At 35.0% G+C, this 22,237-nt stretch overlaps 1 protein-coding gene across 1 annotated transcript in view; it reads right to left on the reverse strand.

Moving 5' to 3' along the window:
- LOC145693100 (GPN-loop GTPase 1) overlaps positions 1 to 20,630 on the reverse strand; it is a 66,989-nt gene extending 46,359 nt beyond the window's left edge. Inside the window, exons 1-3 of the mRNA XM_081768797.1 lie at positions 20,431 to 20,630; positions 3,747 to 3,970; positions 665 to 1,029 (exon numbers count right to left, since the gene is read on the reverse strand). Of these exons, the coding sequence (XP_081624923.1) occupies positions 665 to 1,029; positions 3,747 to 3,963 (582 nt within the window). The 5' untranslated portion in view covers positions 3,964 to 3,970; positions 20,431 to 20,630. The remainder of the gene's footprint in view (positions 1 to 664; positions 1,030 to 3,746; positions 3,971 to 20,430) is intronic.
- Between the last annotated feature and the right edge of the window lie 1,607 nt (positions 20,631 to 22,237).

The following is a 22,237-nucleotide window of genomic DNA, read 5'->3' on the forward strand; positions in this document are numbered from 1 at the left end:
AGGAAGCGTCCTGGACCGTCCTTGAAGTGGGAGGCCGCCAACATCGCTTGCAACAGTGAGCAGGGTGTGTGTGTGTGTGGACGTAAATTCACGCGAACGTGTGGACGTAAATGGCGCCCAGTTGGAGGTGTGGCGGTGAATGAACTGAGCTGGTGCAGATTACAGGTAAAAATTTAATCCTTCCGCTACCGTTTGCACTTTATTTGATTTCAATATGAGCATTTTTATGTAAATTATAAACGAATTAAATCCGTCCATACTTTATGAAAACCCTGTACACTATAGATCTCAGAATTTTTAGCGTTTCAGAGACAGGCCCTTGCGTAATCCCAACAAGGTGCGCGACCTCCGCCTGTACCTTTCAGCAATTCTATTATTCCACTTCGATCAAAATGCGAAAGACACTGTGAACGGTCGTTCGTAATTTAACACTTGCACTGCTCTAGAGACACATCGTTAGCTATTAAGTCAATAACAACATCGCAAGCAGCAACATCTATAGCCCTGAACATATTATATCTGCCTGTCTGCTGGGCCTTCCCGTGATTTCATGGAGGTGACACCGTATAATTTGACTGATGTAACAATATTCCAAACTTTTTATGAGAAGTATTTATACATATCCATTTCCGTTTACCGACTATGTAACTTGAAACTGAATTACCTTATTCATAACAACAATAAATGGCAATTTCGTCTTATAAAGAATTGAACACGCGTAGAGCATGTTGGACATAAACGTGACAGGATTCACACTTCTCACAGTGTCCATCACATACACAACAATCGTTGGAAACTGGGACGCTAATGTCTCGGTAATAATATTCCCTGAAGCAGACCACGTAAACACTTCAATCTGTCCTGGGGTATCGAATATAAAGTATTCGCACTCTGAAGTTCTTTTCGACATTAACTCAATTACTTGGTCAAACCTTGTAGAAAACAGATTCAACGATGTCACGATTCCTCCGTTTGGACCAAGACCATATTGTTTCATCACTTCTTTGTATTTTACTGTATCACGAATGTCTGTAAATAAAGAAAATAAGAGAGTTGCAGTTTGTAGAGTTTCATATTTTTCAATAATAATCAAAAATTAATTACAACGATACACTTTGCTCAAAGAATTGATACAATTCGCTCAAAGAACAATATGCAATGATCAAGCAGAAAAAATTTGAAAATAAGGTCGTTAAACTACAGCAGTATTGATTTCGATAGTTCATATACATAACCGAACACCATATATTATAATTCTGATCTAACAGCCATATACCATAAATTAACATCTCTAGATAGAACTGCACAAAATGATCTCGGTCATTAAGAAATACTATATTGACGATGATTTTCCCGATTTCAAAGTTTAATAATTCACAATGATATGCAACTTACGTTGAATGAAAGGAAAACTCTGAAGTTTTAGAGGCTCGCAAAGCTGATGTTTAGTTAAGCATTCCACCGTTAGGGCGATAGTAAATCAAGGTGCCACGAAACACAGATAGAAGAGCAATTTGTGCGCTCGAATTGCATGTGAAACAGCTATAGTTAGTGTTCAATGATGTTTCAGAACAAAGTCCAGGTTAGATACATAAAGCAGGCACTCAATTCGGAAGTGGTACAGACAATTCAAAAGTGGATGAATTGGCAAAGAGTTGATAAGGAAACAGTTGACTGTGCGTGTGACTCACCAGAAGTCCACAAAAATCAATGGTTCAGGCAAACAAAGAATTGAACTTGAATCAAACAACAGTGTAGAAGATTCTACGAAAACGTTTGAAATTTCACTCATACCGATGGAAATCACTGCAAGCGCTTAAAAATCTACAGACAAGGATAAGAGACTTGAGTTCTGCGTTGCGAAGAAAAACTTTATGGAAAGAGATGGTTTCATTGAGTCAGTTGTGTTTACTGATGAGGTTACTTTCTACCTCTCGGGGAAGAGTAAGGATCTGGGCTTTGGAAAATTTCCATGGTTATGAAGAACATATCCATGACTTCTCCGAGGTAAACATGCTTTGTGCAGTTATCCGTAAAAAAAAGTGTATGGCCTTATGTTTTTCAACGAAGACACTGTGAAAGACTTTCCTACCTTCACATGCTGCAGACGTGGCTTTCTCGCACCTGGAGAGAGGACATGAAAAATTTTATTTTCCAGCAGACGAAGGAACCCACATTGAAACCGAATGTCAGGAAGGAACTCAGCAGAAGGTTACCACGTCAATGTATAGTTCATATTAATCACAAGGATCAGGTTTTGTTTCTTTGTTCCCTCTCTCCCGTCGCCAGATATTACCTTGAGAGCGAGAGAAAGAGTGTATGTGTGTGTGTGAGAGAGAGAGTAAGTGATTGATATACCGTATATAGTTACGTTGAAAACCAAGTGTATCAGCCACCCCACATAACAATTTAACTGAACTTCCGAGTACGCATTCAAGAAGTAGTTGTATCTATTAACTCTGAAATGTTGGAAAGTGTGTGAAAAAAATTATACTATCAGGCTGATGTCTGCCGAATTACAAAAGGCTCTCATATTTAATATCTTTGACTTGGAACATAACATGTACGTATTAAAAGAAAAGAAAAAAAAAACTTTCATTTAACGTAAGTTGCATGTTATTATGAATAGATAAACGTGAGTTATGAAACCATTATACAGAATTATATATAAATCGGGAAACTCCCACCTTAGCCACCGGGAAAATTCTGTTATTGCTTCAAATGTAAACCGTTTCCCGTTATTGCTTTGCATGTAAAATTTTAAGGTTAACTATCATAATCAGTACGCTAAAACTGAGGTATTAAATTACAAATTTAATATGTAGATATCATTCAATAAAATTATAACTGAAAGTCCAATCCAAGCTAATTTTGGAAGCTACGTAGGCAGTCGACAAATTTAGCCAATTTCTATCAATATATTTATGCAACCTTGGCTTCTTTATAAAACAACGGGCATTCAGTCAAGCAGAAATATACTAATTGGTTTCGTTTCGTATGTTTAGGCTTCACATCCTTATATAATACCAAGATTATCAAGAGGATTCGCTTAAAGTGACATCCAAACCGCTATTTGGTTTATACTTGAAAAAAAAGGTTGTGGTTCGACCAAGAATTGAACATGGTACGCCTTGATTAAAAGCGGAAAAGGAGACAGAACTAATTCAGAGGACTATATGTAGAAGCGTTACATGAATTCACACAATTTAAAGCTTTTTTTAAATAAAACCATGGTTTAAATCACCTTGGGTTAAACCTGCCAACCCTGAAAAACACCCTAATAAATTTCCAAAATACTGTAATTGAAAGTGATAATAAGGGGCGTGACTCCCTTGTAAAAAGAAATGAATGATTCATTATTAATTCATAATAGACCAAATACAAGGATGATCCACATAAAAAGTTTAAAGCCTGAAAATGGTGGGTGATTTGATACTACCCTTCCTTCAAATGCTCCGGGTTTTAAAACAATGACATTACTTGTCGAAATTATAGCAGAAGTTCAATACTTACGTATCAGGTTTTTATATATTAACTCGAAATAGTTTTGTTTGGCCTATTTCGCATTTGTTTTGAATTACTTCAGTAACATTTCCTTACAAAATACAATCTCTCCACAAGTTAGTATTTTTAATCTAGTATCAACGACACTGAAGTAATAAAAAGAACACACTTATAAAGAAAGACGAAATGCTATTTTTTGTATCATCAGTAAAAAATTTCAGTTCTTTCAATTATCTGCTTACCTACATTAGCCGGATATGGTACTTCATGACAAGCAGGATCCAAATTTATGACATAGGGTGTCATTTTCTTGGTATACAATTGTGCTGTTAACATCTGAACAAAAGTAGTTTTCCCGGAACCAGCCATACCAAGAACTATTAAACACACAGGTTTCTTGTCCTTTATCTCCATCTTCGCTTCTGCGTTACTTTCAGGCAGACTGCACGCCATATTCATTCAATGTCTAAAAACATGAAAATGAAAGTAAACAAGACATCAAAATAATTGTTTAGAAATGTACTAACCTCAGTATCCGTTCGAAACTCAGCATTACGCGATGTGTTACCGAAGAAGATAGCAGTAAGTGCCGAAATGATTTAAAGTACTTTCAAACAAGTACTGAGGTTAGTACACTTCTATTCAATTGTTTAACGTGTATCCTATAATGTTCATAAGTAAACATGAAAGCGTTTACGCTTAGATTATTTTATTAGTGAATGATATAATCGTAATTTCTTAGTATCTTTACCTTTCAACACCATGACTATAATTAGAAATGTGTCACTTTAATCATATAAAAATGAACGTAACGATCTTTGTCCGCAAACACTTCCTAGACCAATGCACTTCTTTTTCCTTTTTTTTCTTTTTTTCTTTTTTTTCTTTCTTTTTTTTTTTTTTTCAAACGAGTGGGCCCTGGCCTAATTTTGGTTCTTATCATGTTACGTTGATTAAAATGCGAATCCTATGGTAGGATTGGAGCTCAAAATTCATGGGAAAAATTGAATTATCTCACGATCTTGTCAACTTAGGAGGAAGATATTTGGTATATACGAGTATAATGTTCATTTAAAATAAGAGGGCTCCTGTACCAGCGTTTTTGAAAATTACCGTTTTAAAGGGGGGAGGACAAGAGGAAATGTATATAAGAAAACATGTACGTGTGTATCTTTCTGTGTATATTCCACCATAAGTCCGGAACGCACAGAGTAATTTCAACCAAACTTCTATCTGGAAGAAAAGAAAAAAAATCTATGAGGTAAGACACTTTTAGCAGCCCTAAAAGGTGAGGGAAAACGTGTAAAAGTAGTCAAAAAAATTAAAAAATAAAAATAAAATAAAAATAACAACAACAGCAACAAACAAAAAAAAAAAAAAGATCGATATTAGTGTAAAATCTATAGTTTTTGGGGTCGCTGAGATGAATAGTAACACTCCAAGTTAGCCCTATGGGCGAGAATGGGTGAAAAACTAGATGTTGAAAATAATCGAGAAGCGTGTCGAACCTCCAGTTTTCGGTGTCGAGAAAACGGCTAACCCACTTGAAATTACTTTTGGAACATGGTACCTAAATTAAACTAGGTTTTTAACATGTCACTCTGATTGAAGGCGTATCCTAAGAGGGAAGGCGATTCAAAATATGTGCTTACAATCAGATATCTCATGGGATTTTATGATTCCACTTTTATGGAAATGCATATTCTAAGGGAAAAAACAGGGTTCAATGCTATTAAACAAACAAGTTTGTGTATATAAGAAAAAGAAATGTCACTATGAGTAAAGTCAATATTTCCAACTTATTATTTTATGTTCAGATTAGTAACAAGTTACCACATTTAAAATTTCCTAAACTCTAAACAATCACAAATTCAATAAGTAATTAACTATAATACAAACAAGTAATGTTAAGACAAAAATTACGCACAGATTAAGAATGAAGGCACCAAAATTACAAATTATGTACAAAAATAACGAAAATTATATACAACTGTAACGGATACATAACGGTCGGTTACTTACTTTCGTCATTTGGTGAAATACTAAAATACATCGACTCACATATTGGTTATTGTCTCTGAAGTGCCACACCCCAGAATGTGGAAAACCTAACATCTTCACAATGTAGTTTACACACATCTTGGTGAAGGATACTCGTGCATTACGCCGGAAATATTGATGAAAATTTGAATAAATTTATCATTTCTATAGGAATACATAAAGGTTAGTACTGTGTAAGTAACGGAAATAACTGACTTTGTTTATTTGATTTATGTGTTTCTTTCATCTTTATTAATTTGCTTCTATTATGGTCTAGTTCGTATGTGGTATCCAAATATTTACACAAGCAGAGTAGGGTAAATTAGAATAAGTTAGATTAGATTAAAATAGATTTCTGCTCATGGATAGATAGTACATAAACAGATGAAGTTATTTCTTTTCGATGTTCCGGTTCACTTCTCTGATTAATGTAAGCTGTTTATGCTAACACTTTACATATTCAAATCAATAATAATGATACATTGAATCGTATTTGCTATAAACTATAATAGCTCAAAAGTAATTTTGATACAATTATACACATACACATTCTACATTTGTGTGATCTGCCAAGAAAACACGTACTGTGCATTCATATTTTCTTGTGGTCGATAGCTCGTCAATCTGCAAGGTCTGCATATTCTCTATTTGCATGCCGTAAAGATTCATTCTATTAGCGACTTTACAAACATATAAACACCCATACTGGGAGATTTGTCCTGTAACTCCTATGAAATGCGAGAACAACAGTGAATAATTCAGGTAGTGAGCTATTTGCAGTCACTATCACGCAACTAAAGAGAAATTACTTCCTGTGTATGTTTATTATTATAACTCGCTTGGATAAGTACGCTGTTTACATAAGCCTATATTATTTGTTTGCGAATTAATATATACCTTCCATAAATACTTGAGGTGTAGCCCCATATTTCTTATCATCATCTTCGATTATTACATATTTATTTTGATACAGATTGAAAATACAGGGTTAATTTTGAAAGTTTACACATTAATCTGTCAACTTAAAAAGCACGAAGGATTTTACTTAGGCGGAGAATATGCAAGTTACCCATGAGTATAAAAGCAGATACAGTGTAATCCACCGTAATGGGCATTATTATTTTTACCGCCTCCCATAAAAATTTCATTTCTTATAGTTACATATTGTCATTATCAGTAATTTCTCCATTCTCAGTGGATTGATGTCAGTTGTTCATACTTTTTCAGTAACTGTGTTTCTTTCCGCAGGTGAACATCTACAATAGTTTAGATTCCGTACATTCTGTTTGTTGTTAAAGTATTCAATACAACATTGTTTCGCAATACTTTGATGATAATACGGTCCGACAAAATAATTTAAATATTTGGGCGATTCAAATTTCTGTGCTAATCTTCCACTTATACCAAATACGAATACTGAACGAAAAAAATGGCAAGAATTCTTAGTTTCGGATAATCTTCCGAGTAAACTCCCCCCCCCCCCCCCCACACACACACACTTTTTTTTTCTTTTTCCATGAAATTTCTTGTTTGTAAATTGATCGGTTTGCTCTTTTGTTTCCTTCCAACATACGTCTTTCCAGTTAGGGTTTCGTCTTGTCACTTTCTTTCTTTTTCTTCATAGAATACATCGTTGATTTTCCACTTCGTTTTCTTTCTAACTTTTCTTCTCTGAGCTTCATTTCTTGTGTTCATCCTTTCGAGTCTCTTATTTCGTAATGATTTTCTCGTCCATTTCTTCTGAGTCCTCTACTCGAAAATCAATTAGCTTCTATCCCAGTTTATTATTATTTTACATTTTCCTCTCGATGTCTCAAGGTTAGAGTTCGTGATCCCAAATGTCATAAGTTTCCTGTTCTTTTCAACCTATCAGCCTTGTTTCTGCTGCTCCATTTATTTACCGAAAGGTAACTTTTCTGTCTTCTTCTTTCTCGATTAGATTTCTTTGTTCGTTCACACTGCCGAGAACATTTATATCTTCTTTTCTGGTGGCAAACTCTACAATAACACCGTTTACATATCTTTTCGTCTAACTTCAGGACTTGTTCCATTTCTTCCTTTTCTCTTACAATTTTCTTTACTTCTTTTGACGGGTTATTTACTTAGTCTTTCACGGAATTCCTTTGGTTACCACCCTTTATGGGACTTTCACTTTTCAACTCCCTCATTACAATTTAAATTAGAAGTGTCTCTGTCCTCTCACTATACTGTCGTTTTAAGATGCTTGTCAACAAATTTCCCAGTTTTACAATTAACACGTCATTTTTCTCTTCCTTCCTCTTTCTTGATATCCGCAACTGTCATGTTTCCTGTCGTGTCTTTTTTTAAAGTTTTCATATTACTTCCTGAGTGATATTCGAGTTTATATCCATGGGGAACAACGTTAGTTGTTGCATCATACTAAACAATTCCTGATTGGTCATGTTCTTGGAAGTGTTTGGTTGTAGTTTCTTTTGGTCTGATACGTTTATTGACTCCATCAATATACATATACCTTTAACTTTGGTCGCATATCTCCAGTTTTTTCTATTCTTATTTTTGAGGGGGTTGTCAGCTCTTAAGTTTAATACCCTTCCTTTTACGTCGTCTTCTTTCAGCAGAGATTCTTCTTCTTCTGAACTTCCAGCTGCTTCATTCTTGTTGCTCTATTTTCTTCTTTTCCATCGTCATTTTGTAGCGATTTGTCACCTGCGTGTCCCTTTTCGGAGTTAATACTTAATGCCCTTGTACATGAGTCACATAAGTGACTGACTTCTTTATTACTTAGGGATTCATGAAGTTTATCAGCAATTCCTATGCAACTTGTATGGAACCCTGATTGCAGATATTCCATGGAATATATGTGTCTGGCACAACAGTATTTTTCTTTCTACCCTGTTGTGTGATTACAACAGTCTTCCCACAACATTTATAAACATCAGTGTTTTCGTCATGGTTTCAGTGTCTATATTGCCTTTAACCATTTCTCTTTCAACTTAAATGTAATCCGAGAAACTTCCCGAGCTCCTGTGATTCAACTATATTTTATAATACAAAGATAATATATACAATATTTCCACGTTGGTCAAATAAAGACAATAGCACCTTTCGCCTGACATTTTACTTGTTCATAGAGTAACACTTTAACAACACTTTTCATGCGAAACTAGTACTATCTTTCAACAAATATTTCTTTCACCTTCATTGGTGTATATTCTCTGCTATACAACTTGCTATCAAAATCAAATCCAAATATGAAGTATTTCTTTGTGGTTGTTGACGTTTCATAATATTTATTGTTATTTGCAATAGCTTTTACTAAATAACTTCCCAAAATTTATTCCATCATTTTATAACAGAATACTTGAAACCATACAAATTTTGTCTTCTGGTCCGACAACTTCAACGTTTGAAGACCGTTATCATGGATAAAAACAATCGATGTTAACAATACAAATCTTGGCTCGGGTTGGACGAAATCGGCCGTTATCCCTCCGCTATCTCTGGAGTCTACCGGAAGGTCTACTGATTTCGACATCTAAAATGTTACTGTGGCGAATTTATTTCCAAGGAAGATAGAGTCGGTGGAAAAATTGAACGCAACAGTAATAAAATTCTCGGCGCAGCCATCCATTCGTCGGCCGAGGTGAACTTCAAAACGAAAATAATCTTTGGGTTTTACGTCCCACGGTTATGCCGGTTAGGCTAAAGGAGGCGGTGATGATGAGTAATGAATGAAATGGTTGAATGAAGAAAGTGAGAGGAAACGGGAGAACCTCGAGAAAACCCACGCACACGGTGTTTGTCCACCACAAAGTTCACTTGGCGGGGGAACTTCAAAACGAGTCACCCTTCACACATGGAAAACGTAGAAAATCCAATAACGCAGTCCGATTTGGTGATACATAAGAAGGTATACACGAGAAGTACAAGGCTCACATCGCACGGGGAAGATATTGACACAGTGTCTGACTTTGTGAACAAATATACAAAAGATATGTCATTTGGTAAGCCTTTCTGAGATGCTCTCGAATATCCATATAATTAATATAACGAAGAAGAAAATGAGATTCAGCACTAATTTCAAAGAACGCATTTATATAACATTAAAATTCAACGATTCAAATTACAAATAAGTACGCCAAAAACATGGCAAGCGGTGAAATACAACAGGTAAGTCTTCATGCTAGGTGTGTCAGAACGTATAGGCCTACTTCGTTAATATGATATTCCAAGTATTCCATGAAGTAGATAAGTGTTTAAAACGAGGCAAGATTCAAGGTATATTCCAGTAATATTAAATTGTTTTAAAGAGGCTAAGTATCTAATTTTTGATGTGGAAAAGAAAAAATCCTATAGATGTTTGAACCAGTAGGGGAAGGTTCTAGAACAAGGTTCCCCTTTATAAAATTAATGAAATATACAGGGTGTCCGAGAAGTCCTTCCCTGATTACAGAAATTGATAACTCAGGCTAGAAATAAGATAGAAATATGAAACTGGCGTTGAATTGTTTACAAAATATAAAAGTTTTTGTCTGTGTTAGGTTTGTTCTGTTTTACCAAGTCTCTCTTTTTTTTTTTTTTTTTTTTTTTTTTTTTTTTTTTTTTTTTTTTTTTTTTTTTAGGTTTGTAGTACGTAAGTAAGAAGCCCAAGAAGCCATGCCAACCAACCAGGAGAAGGCACAGTGTGTCCTGTGGTACCATGAGACACGATCACCAACCACGGTGCAGAGACAGTTCCAGACAACATTTGGGAGGACTCCACCTGATGTCAAGAGCATTAAAGCCTGGTATGAGAAGTTCAAGAACACATGGTCGGTTGCTGACCTTCCGAGGTCTGTTCGACCAAGAACCTCAGCAGACACGGTGGAGGCTGTGCGGCAGTCTTTTCTGAGAAGTCCTAAGAAATCGGTGCGCAGGGCCTCACGTGAATTACAGATGCCAAAAAGCTCTATCCATGACATTTTACACAAACGTTTATTGTTTCGTGCTTACAAAGTGCAACTCGTTCAGGCCTTGTTGCCCGACGACGGTACACGTCGATATGACTTTGCGGTCGAAATGCTATCACGTCGAAATGCTCTCCTGACATAACCCCATTAGACTTCTTTTTATGGGGTTATGTCAAGGATGAGGTCTACCGAACACGTGTACCAGATCTTGAAACCCTGCAGCAACGAATAACCACAGTCATTGCATCGATCCCTCCAGTGATGTTGGCTAATGTGTGGATGGAAATTGAATATCACCTACATGTGCTACGTGCTACCAAGGGTGCTCATGTGGAAATGTACTGATGTGACCAAAACTTTTATAGTTTGTAAACAATTCAACACAAGTTTCATATTTCTAGCCTGAGTTATCAATTTCTGTAATCAGGGAAGGACTTCTCGGACACCCTGTACTTTACTACCTTGTTTTGGTTCCTTTTCGTTCCTTATTCTATTCTGTGTTCTTTTCTTCCAGTTTTTGCTGTAATCAGGGAAGGACTTCTCGGACACCCTGTACTTTACTACCTTGTTTTGGTTCCTTTTCGTTCCTTATTCTATTCTGTGTTCTTTTCTTCCAGTTTTTGGACTTTTTATTTATCGTTCAAATATATTATTACCAAAACTAAGAACACTGAACTTCAATTTTTGAATAGACATTACCATGTTTCTTTACTTAATCACATTAGTCATATGTAGGTCTTTTTTTTTTTTTTTTTTACATAAAGCAATAATAATGTTTTAATTAATTATAATTTTAGATGAATGAAGATTTTTGTAATTTCTTTGATTTTATGTGCATAAATTTTATTTTAGTTTGCTTTTTATTTTATTCGAAATTCCATTCAGCTTCGTTTTCGTATTCGGAGTCTTGTTCTTTGGTGGTAGACATAGTATCCGATTGTATTGTGTGAATATGTCAAAGTATGGCAATATATTGCTTTACACCTCGTGTGTTCTGTGTACATTTTAGCTTTTTTTCATATGTGTTTGGGTTTTATGGGTTTATAAAATGTTTCTTCTGGCGTACAAGTGTATGTTCTTTGAAATTCATTTGTTCGCAATGGGTATATTGTTTACCATTGTCTGATGTTATTAATGTTCCTGGTTAGTTTTGATTTTTAGGGTAAGTTGGGTAAATTATGACAAAAATTATTTGAAATTGTTAATTAATCAAAATTACACTTGCAATTGAAAGTTTTTTTCTAATAACATATATTCTAAAACAATATAGGCTTACGGGGTGTGGGGGGCTCTGCCCCCACTGTTATTTTATAATGCATATTATTGGAAGAATTCCTTGAATGTAAGTGGTATTTTGGTTAGTTAAAAGTTTTAAATAGTTTACTTTGTCATAATACAGCTAACTTGGCCTCTGGGTCGTGGATCTGCGTTCTAGACCCTTGCTAAGTAGTAGTAGTAGAAAGAAGCTGAGCTTAGAAGAATTATAGATTCAACAGTAGTCCAGAACATTAGCTTTGGTGTGTATTTAGAATTTAAAAGATACACTTAAAAAGTAGTATCATTACCTTTTATATAACTGCTGTTTAGGTTAGCTTTAGTCCAAATCGAACAAGTTAGAAAGTGTGCATTTGCTACATATAACGAGTTAACTTACATACGCCTTTATATAATGTGCATAATATATATTTTGGCAAATACCGTAAAGAAAAGCAACTAACTTGCATTATGCAATAAGTATATTTAATTAATATTCGTGTATTTATTATCATTACTTGTATTCTCTTCAAACATTTCTTAATGTTAATACTGTCATTTACCATTATTACAGTATATTGAATTATAGCACTACTATATCTTGGTAGAATATTTTATGTATATGTAACTCAAATAACTCTTATCACTTTTCTTTGCCGGTGAATCCAGAATGCCGTCGCAAAGAAACTGATGGATAGTTTACTATGTACGTCATAATTATGCGTTACAATTACTTAAAAATAATCAACCATTTTGTATGTATTGTTGCTACAGGAATGTAATTTGGTTAGTTTCTTTAACTTAGAGTACTTAAAAATCATAGTTCATTACGATAAGTATGAAGTTGGTACAAACAGTGCTAGATCCCATGATCAACAAGTTTTTCGACTAAAAGGAATACAAGGAATTTGGAACTCGAAATATGTAATACTTCATTATAAAGCAGAGTATCTACAAAAATTCCAAAATGAAATTTCGTGACCTTTCCTTTCCCAAACCATAAAATTTCCTAACATTCTGAAGAGCAAATTAGGCCGAATTTGCATGCATGCGATTTGGCAGCGTTTAAAGGTGACCATAGATATTTTTGGTGGATAATTTTGACGTTTGATAGAACAAAATTTTCCAGTTTGTACTTATATTTGTACAGACAAAAAAATCGCGACTCCAAAGCTAAATTTGGGTTAAGTTTAAAGTTGCTCCTCCGTTTTTTATAAAAAATTAGGAAAATTTACAGGAGAAATGGTTCGGGGTTCTTATGTGATGTTTAGGTGTGCAAGTTTGGTAGTAAAGTTATATTTAATACGGGAAAAGATAGGTAGAAGTGGGTACTATTTCGCTGATTCAGCAGCATGGTAATCGTACAGGATGGCGAATCGGTGCGTTGAATATGATATTTCCGCATTGAGTTTTACAGAACTATATAAGAATAATGAAGAGAATCTACTAAATTTTTATGAGAACCGCGAATTACTGAATTTAAGTGATAATTGAAGCTTTTAAGAGAACCGGTTTCAGTCACTGTTCTAGTCTAACTAAAGTCTTGCCGGGTAACCTAACCTAAATTAACCGAACCTAACCTAAACTGACCTATCCTAACCTAACAATGTTCAATGTTTTAAGTTTATATATATATATATATATATATATATATATATATATATATATATATATATATATATACTGGAGGGGTAACTCTAAACTTGAGCCCTAAATTTTGAAACTTTTTCTTGACTTTCACGACCCTTTTCTGATTACGTGACTTTTTCGGACTTTCGTGACCGATAGACAACCTGTAAAAGCATATTGCTGTTAGGTGGCATGATGTTAACTAAGGAAAGTAGAAGCTTCTCGAAACACAATTACCTTAATTCTGCGTCATGTTAATTTCCATTTCACTTCGAACAGTAAAATTTTTAGGTATGTTTCTGGATAATTTTTCATGGCAAGAACACGTAGATAAACTAAGCAAAGAATAAGCCCAAGCTATGTACATAATACGAACTCAGGTCCCAATACTTAATCTGCAATCAATTTTGTCCGTGTACTATGCCATATTCTTTTCTCATATTAAATACGAAATTGCGTTCTGGGGGTCTTCGCCGAAGCTTCAGAATATATTTAAACAACAAAAATGTGTCTTTAAGAATCATTACTAATCACCGAAACGCACCAGCTGTAAGAAACTATTTGAATCATTGAATATGATGACAGTTCCTTCTTTATACATATTTGAATTTCTGAAAATTACCTGGGACCATATAGATAATATTAAAAGACATAGTGATACTCACAACTACCTTACACGTGGAAAAGATAACTTATCCACTGTGTATCACACAGAACATCTGCTTACGGAAAATCACATATCTATATGGGTGTAAAGTTGTATAATAAACTACCTGGGTACATATAAAATAGTTATGGAAAGAGGGATATAGTATACGTAAAACCGTCTGAGTTCCAGAAGAAGCTGGACGCTCATACTTTTAGGGATTATTCATTGAGTATCTACGAACTTAGAAAGGGGGTAACAAACCCACTTTCATTTACTTATCCACTGATACGAAAATAAAAAAGAGCGTACCTATTTGCCCTTGTACTTTATATGCTATAGCGCATTACATTATATGCAACAAGGATTTTGGTCTGCATCATGATATAAATTTAAAAATATTTAACATTTTTCGAATCGAAATCAACAAAATTTATTCTAGAAAGTAAAAATAGAATGTTAAGCACATATAATGAAGACAACGCAGTGATTTAATTTGGTAACGTATAAATATATAATATGAAGTATCCTCGCGCACGGAAGACAGGGGGTTCTCATGTATACTATTACCGGAAAGAGTTTCTTTGTGAACTCAGTGCGCAAACTACTATTAGAAAACACATTTTGTACTGTAAATGAATATCTTAGCAGAAAATTTTTAAACTTCCAAAAGTAATTAAATTCCAATTGTATATATTAGATTTATGGCAGTTCATGTAGTTTTATATATAGTTAAGATGGTAAATACAAATATACAGTAATTAAAATAGTAATTAAGTCCATATATATATATATATATATATATATATATATATATATATATATATATATATTATATAGATTGTAGAATTGGTTTAGCCTATATACCATATTTTCACAAGTTGTTGAACACAAGAGCATTGTATTTGTTTTAAATATTGTATCGAAATTATGTACGAGTTCTATACCATTTTGTACAAATGTACATGTAACATGGTCCAGAGAATGATTAATAAATCTAATCTCATTAAAACAAAAATTGAAAACAAAGTATTTATCTCCAGAAAAACTGAAAGTATATCGTGAAATTTTCATATCAATGGATATTATACTTTATATTATATATATAATTATGTGGTGCGATCACAAGTTCACAACGCCTACAATTCAAATGTAACCTATCGTGCAGACATCGAATATGTTATTCAGTGTTTCAGAGCATCACATAAATATGCAACCGTCAAAACCGTCAACATACTAAACCCATGAAATTCCGTAAGGTAGTTACGGAATTAGTCTCAGAACATAATTAGTAACAAAATCTAACTAATAAATAACATGAAAAAATAATAAACAGCAACTAAATCTGTAATAAACTATAATGAGACACTACAGTAATGTCGTTCCTTAAGAAGCAACTGAGGCTTGTATGTCCACTTAGCACAAGTTAGTGATTGTTTCGTTCACTTGTCTTCTATGCGTATATTCATCTTCATTTCGTACCTGCCCCGCGCAGGCCTACCAACTTTCCTCTGCCCTAACCTGAATAGATAGAACATGGAAATCTGGCTTTCAATGGCTACTAGTCCAAGAGCTAGGACCGATTTATTTACCTTAGTAAACCCAAAGGCGCCACAGTGTTCTTCTGAAAGCCTTCCACATACACAATCAAAATATGGAAGTCTTACTAAAAATCAGTGGTGGGGGCACGAAATATGACGTCATCAATATGGTCGCCGTCAGAATTCACAGCACAATCTTTAAATGAGGGTAACTTTCCAATCAATGAAACTAGAAATTTCGTTCTTGTGCTAAACTAATAGTAATGGATGTGCTAAGTATTACAAGTCATTGCTGTTTACATATATTGGCGCATTTTTTAAATATGGCGCATAATTTGTTTAGAATTTAGTTTCTCTTGCTTCACTGTATTCCTTTCATGGCAAATATCTATGAAACCGCTAGACATAGGAGAAAACAGCCTGAAATAAACGAGATGGAGCAGAATCTGACCTTTCCAACCAACGGTACCAATATCATTATTGTATCTTAAAAATTGACTGAGATATTTAGTTTTACGTTGGTCATAGTGCAGTTCTCGACCTTCAATAACATACAACGCAAACCACTGTATTTGGTTCCATTTCAGAAATAATTGTAAATACTGAATTATAATAATTCGTAGAAATGAAGTATTCGAGATACACCAACATCTTTTAAATCTGTGGATTTATAGTTGATAAATAATTTACTACTACTTATAATAATAATAACACATCACTTAACAGCATAATAATTGTATGTATTTAAATACTTATACTATGGACTGTTAACATTAATAAATGCTCTCGATAATAATTGAAATCGTTGAATATGAAGAAGAATAGAAGTCTTCTCTTTATTTCAGTTATCGCTTTCATCACTGTCATCACTGTATTCATCCTCTTCATTTTCTGAATATTCATCATTTTTAATTCTAGCTTTTCTGGGCACACAGGTCCTTCAAACCATTGAATCTTGTACTTCGCATTATGCAAATACCATCCTTGTTGTAAAGGGTCAATATCTTTGTGAGGATTCTGTTGATTGGCTTTTTTCCATATTAATGCAACAGCATTACTTCTTTTTAACTTTTCACGAATAGCAGCTCTAGATGGAGGAAGAAGAGTGCGATCAATACTTTGTATATTCTTCAAAGGTTGTTATGCCGATTTAGGAGCACATTTGGTTTTTAAAAGGTGTACCTTGCTTGTGTGACTGATGTGTAAAGAGTCAGTCAGTATAGGGAACACACATATTGCTGGGCGTTAGTAAACAAGCTATTTTCGAGATGTACTGATTCTATCAAACTTGTGAAAAAATTCTTGTATATTACACCGTTCAACATCGTCTTGAACGGCTTAACTTTTCCTTGTCTAGCAAATGTTGCTGCAAAGTCTGGTCCAGTAAATGCGTGAAATCCGGGTAATGTTAGAGCTAAATCATCACCTAGTTCTTCCGCAATATTAGTAACGTCAATTAACCGTCTAGTATTATTGGAGGCTAATCCTATATCCATCCATACTTTGCAATTCTGGAAGTGTCCTTGATGATAGACCAGCAAAATAAATATATCCGCGAGCTCCTCCGTGGCTAAGCGGTTAGCGTACGCGCCTTTGGCGTGGGAGGCCCGGGTTCGATTCCCGGCGGGAGCTCATGTGGTTCGGATTCCACGTTAATCAGTAGGTCCACGTCTCATATAGCCTCGCTGCTGAACGGGACGTTAAACTCAAAATCAACTCAACTCAAATATATCCGTGTCATTAGCTTGAACAATAATATTGTTGTTTGGGTTCTGCATTAGGTATTGAATGTGCCAAATTATGCGTTTATTTGCTTCTTCATGGTTACATTTCAGTTCAAGAAGCTGTTTGCAATTTATAACATTATTTTACTTACTCTACTGTAGCATGTGCTTTCAGTGCATACAATACCTTTTCACCAAAGATGCACAAGTATTTATCCTTCTTCCATTCATTACAAATGAAGGCAAGAAGAGATGTCTTAAATGAACTGCTTCTTACGGACTCATGTGACTTCTTTGCAGTTTTCTGTTCTGGTCCTATCACTATTGTGTCACCACAAAACGGTGTTCCATATTGATGGTCATCCTCAGGATCCATGATGCTTGGCGTCTTGTAAACATCACAAATTACATGAACCTCATTTGTGCATCTATGACAAATTGTTTCTCATAGTTTATGTGCAAGTTCACCGTAAGTGTTAGGAAATTTCAAACAATGAATGACAAACATTGCATCATACATGACAGTATGCACTTGATGGGGATTTTCGTCGTTTGATTTTTGATATTTCTCTATTTCATGCATTAGTTTGGTCTTCTCAGTTTTGTTCATATAACCGTACATTGCAGGGTATGTATGATCTACAGAAACATTTGTAAATTTCCACGAAATCTATGCACTTTTGAAATAATTGTGCAGTTTTACCATGCAAACCTTTTCTTGTCTTGTCTGCGAAAGTTTTGTATTCGTCATACAGTTGCGTTACATCGTGATCACTCAAAATTGTTTTTAAGGTATCCTCTGTCAAATTTTCGTTACAAATTATTACTTGCTCTTTTATCTCTTCTAAATTCAAAAGCATGCCTTCATCACTTGTTTGTAAGAACTTGCTGAAGTGACTTCATTGCATAGCTAATGATAGTAATATGTGAAGGCGTTTGCATCATGTGTAATGCTTTCCCTTCATGAACCCTTGGAGTGAGCCAGATCAGAACTCCACTTTCAATCAAAATATGTACTATTCGTCAAGGAAATAGTCGAGCGCACCAAAGAACGCTAATTCAATATGAGCCAATCAAAGCACATGAAGATGTCATCGAAACGAGGACTCTCATCGGTTTGTATTTAAAGAGCCAGTTTTACTATCGCTAGATCACAGTGAACAAGCACAAATGATTGCCAGCATTCAGAAGCAAGTTGCTACGATATTTTTTAGTGTTTCAAGAACAACATCTGTCCTGGTGGCTGGTAACCTGATGCTTTCCATGTATTCAAATTTTTGAACTAGTAACAAATCGACGGTTGTTTGTGAGTTCCAATCTATGAACATTGGTGTGATTTTACACCACTCAGTGGAAATCAGTACGTTTCGAGCTCATCCATGGAGCTCTTTTTTAACCTATCAACACAATCTCATAATAAATAACACATTGAATACTATATTTACACAGATTACCTAGTCCAAATATTATAACTTTTTTTTTAATACAATTCCATGTTCAACTCAATTTGGAATACGTATTATTTCCCTATTCAACTGTTAACAACCTCATTTTACAGATTTTGTGACATACTTTTTAATGGTCTGAACAAGTTCCTTGGAAATTCTACCAGCATCACGGTTTAAGCAAGGTTCCTATGTTACAATAAAAAGGTCTCAGTAACTAAATTGTTGACTAAGTTTCTGAATTTATGTATTAATTTCGATTTTCTGCTATTCAATAATTAGACTCACTTAAAAGCTTAGTTTGCCTTGGTAACTTGAGAAAAAAAAAAAAAAAAAAAACCTCCATAGATGAGCTCGAAACGTACCGAATTATTAAACAATTGTTTTTCTTCTTAAATTATAATAAGGTCTGTCCTTTCACCCCGTTCAACACTAGTGCAAAATCATTACAAGTGCTATATGACGGTTAAAATATGAAAGATGACTGTATTATTTACTATTTTCTTCCGGCGGAGTATTTCTGCACAGTGAACAAAGATGCATTTTATATTTACAAGTGTTGCGTTAGTATTGTTAAACCACTACAAGTGCTACAGGAAATAATATCACTGCGAGAACTCACATCTGAAAATGAAAAAATGAAATCTCTGAGTTTTACGTCCCACGGTTATGCCGGTTAGGCTAAAGGAGACGGTGATGATGAGGGATGAGTGAAATGGTGGAATGAAGAAAGTGGGAGGAAACGGGAGTACCCCGAGAAAACCCATGAGCACGGTGTTTGTCCACCACAAAGTTCACTTGGCGGGGGCTGGGATCGAACCCGGGACCCCAAGCACCATAGGTGAACGCCCTACCACTGAGTCACCGCGCTCCCCCCACGCGAAAACTCACGTTTCCACTACCCTCACACGTGTATACTTACCATTGGTGACGGTCCTGGTCCTTTTGGACGCACCACCGCACTGGCATATGATCTTCGACCTACTCTAATTCTGTTTTATTTATGTTTTTCTGTACTATAATTATAATTTCGTCTCGACGTTGTATAAATATTCAAATTTTTTGACAATTAATTCTAGTAGCCCCCCTTTAACTTCACTTTCAACAGTTATTTCGAGTGATGTATCTAAACTTTACCTAAACGAATGAAATAGTGATTGTTAAACAATTTTTTATGGCGCGCTTCAACTCTGTTTCAAACGACATACTGGCATGGGCCTATGTTTAGCAGATGGGGTCCAACTCTTTTCTCTAAAAACCGTAACAATTTTGTTAATTTCTGTTCACATTCGGTTAGTTTAAAGTAGGTTAGGTTAGTTTAGTTTTAGTTTAGGTTAGGTTAGATTATGTTAAATTAATGTAGGGGTCCCGCATAATTTTCCAAAAAATGATAGAATTTCGGTTATTTCTATAATATTAGTTAAGTTTGCGTTAGTTCAGGTAAGCTTAGGTTAGGTTAGATTTGGTTACGTTATGTTACGTTTATGTACTCGCATCATTCATTTCTCCTGTAAATTTTGTGTTTTTTACGTGCTTCTGGCCCCTTGTACTAAACATACTCCCTGGCATGTACCAACAAAAAGTGCACAAGACATTACGATCCTATACCCACAAAGAAATATGATTTTCGCTATTATATAAATGTCCTCGTATTCTTAATCTATTCCAATCCTTTTGCGCTTTACACACACACACACACACACACACAATACTTACACTTTTATATGAGTTTAATACGTATTTTCAACACGTCATCGGATTTCTTTCTCATATATTAATAAAATTACTACGTTGTCTTCGCAGGTTTCCAATTATTTTCTTTATACACTACACAACTTCACAACACTCGAGTTTCCAGAGCCCGACTCGAATACTTTAATCTACGCCATGTGCACCTTTCATTGTTCGTAAACAACAGAGTTGCCATACTAGAGATTCGAGATTATGCCAAACGCGCGTCTGAATTGTGCTTTACTTTCAAATTATTTTTCCACACTAATTTTAATGACCAGCCCCCACCTATCTTAATTATTTTAATGCTGTATTCATTATCTAATTATATTAATGTACTAAAGACTTAACATGAATCTGTCACGAATAATAATGAAGTAAATTGATATAGAGCACATTATGTCTATTCAATTGCAATTTAAATACATTCGGATTTGACTTAAATTTCCGTTTGTCCCTTTGTAGTTTATATTGTTATCAAACACTGAAGTTAAGAAGTAGGATAAAAAAAATGAATGAATCCAACAATCGAACTCGGGACTAAACTATAGCATTTTCCTTTGAAAGGGGAATTCTCTTTTTCAATAATATCGGGCACCCAGCTCAGACTTTATGGGCTTTATGCAGTCATTTTTACGTATAATTAGCGTCATACTAAATGCCTGACTACTGCAGGCAACATGTGTTAGCCGAACGCTTTACTATTGCACTAATCACTCGTCAATATGGCTCTGCATAAGGCTCTATATGACGAAAATTATATTAGTAGAAAGAACTGATTTTTATTATAAAAATTCAGTTTTACAACTTAATTCATATGTTACTGAATAGTAAGTTCTATTGTGGCTATATGGTTAGCGTACGCGTCTTCGATGCGGGACACCTGAGTTCGATTCCCAGTTGAAGCTCATGTGGTTCGGATACCTCCAAGCGCGCAGTGGTTGGGAAGTGACCAAATTTGAAATAGGGTTATTTCAACAAATGTTCAAAATAGGATCGTTTCCAACTGTACGTATTTTTCTTCTTAATCTGATGATCATTAACAAAAACAAGAAAAACAACTGCTGAAATTCTTAACTAATACAAGAAAGAAGAGATGTGATGCCTCGTTGCATGCCATTTGAGTTGCACGCCGTGACGTAACTAAGGGCTTGGTGGCCACCCCGCAGACAACGTGGAATGAGGCCCCTTCTCTACGTCCTACATCACGATTTGGGGCCCCGTGATGGCTTCGAGCACACCCGCAATGCGGGGTCTGCCGGGCCCTTATTTACGCCCCTGGTTGCACGGTTTCAAATACAATTGTACTTTATTGAATAAAATTATAAATAACATTGCATGTTTTCCATTAATCCACCTCAAAATGAATTAAGCTATGGCTGCATAGTATGAAATGTGTGGTTTGCCACCAGTTCACTGAACTGTTCTTTAGAAAAAATCCCAGGGCAGAAATACTACACTGATACATAAACCCTTAAAACCTAATAGTGCTGAGTGAAGTATTGCGAGGTGGGACAAGTTACACGGACAACGAGAAGTTACATTGATCAATTGTCGAGTTTCCGTTGATTTTGTTGGAACTGTTTCTGAAATATATAAATATTGAATAAGTTCGATATATATTACTATTGCCAGTGGCGTATTTTGGGAGGTGGCTTCCGGGCTTAAGCCCCCCCCCCGAAATCTTACTTAGTATAGTAAAGTAAATGAAATATCTTGCAGAATTTTCACATTTCCAGGCAAGGCCGCCCCGAAAGTTAGCAAAGCCCCTCCCGAAACAAAATCGTAAATA

This window comes from Thermobia domestica, chromosome 8 (assembly GCF_964235325.1).
Source record: "Thermobia domestica chromosome 8, izTheDome1.hap1.1, whole genome shotgun sequence".
Taxonomy (NCBI): domain Eukaryota; kingdom Metazoa; phylum Arthropoda; class Insecta; order Zygentoma; family Lepismatidae; genus Thermobia; species Thermobia domestica.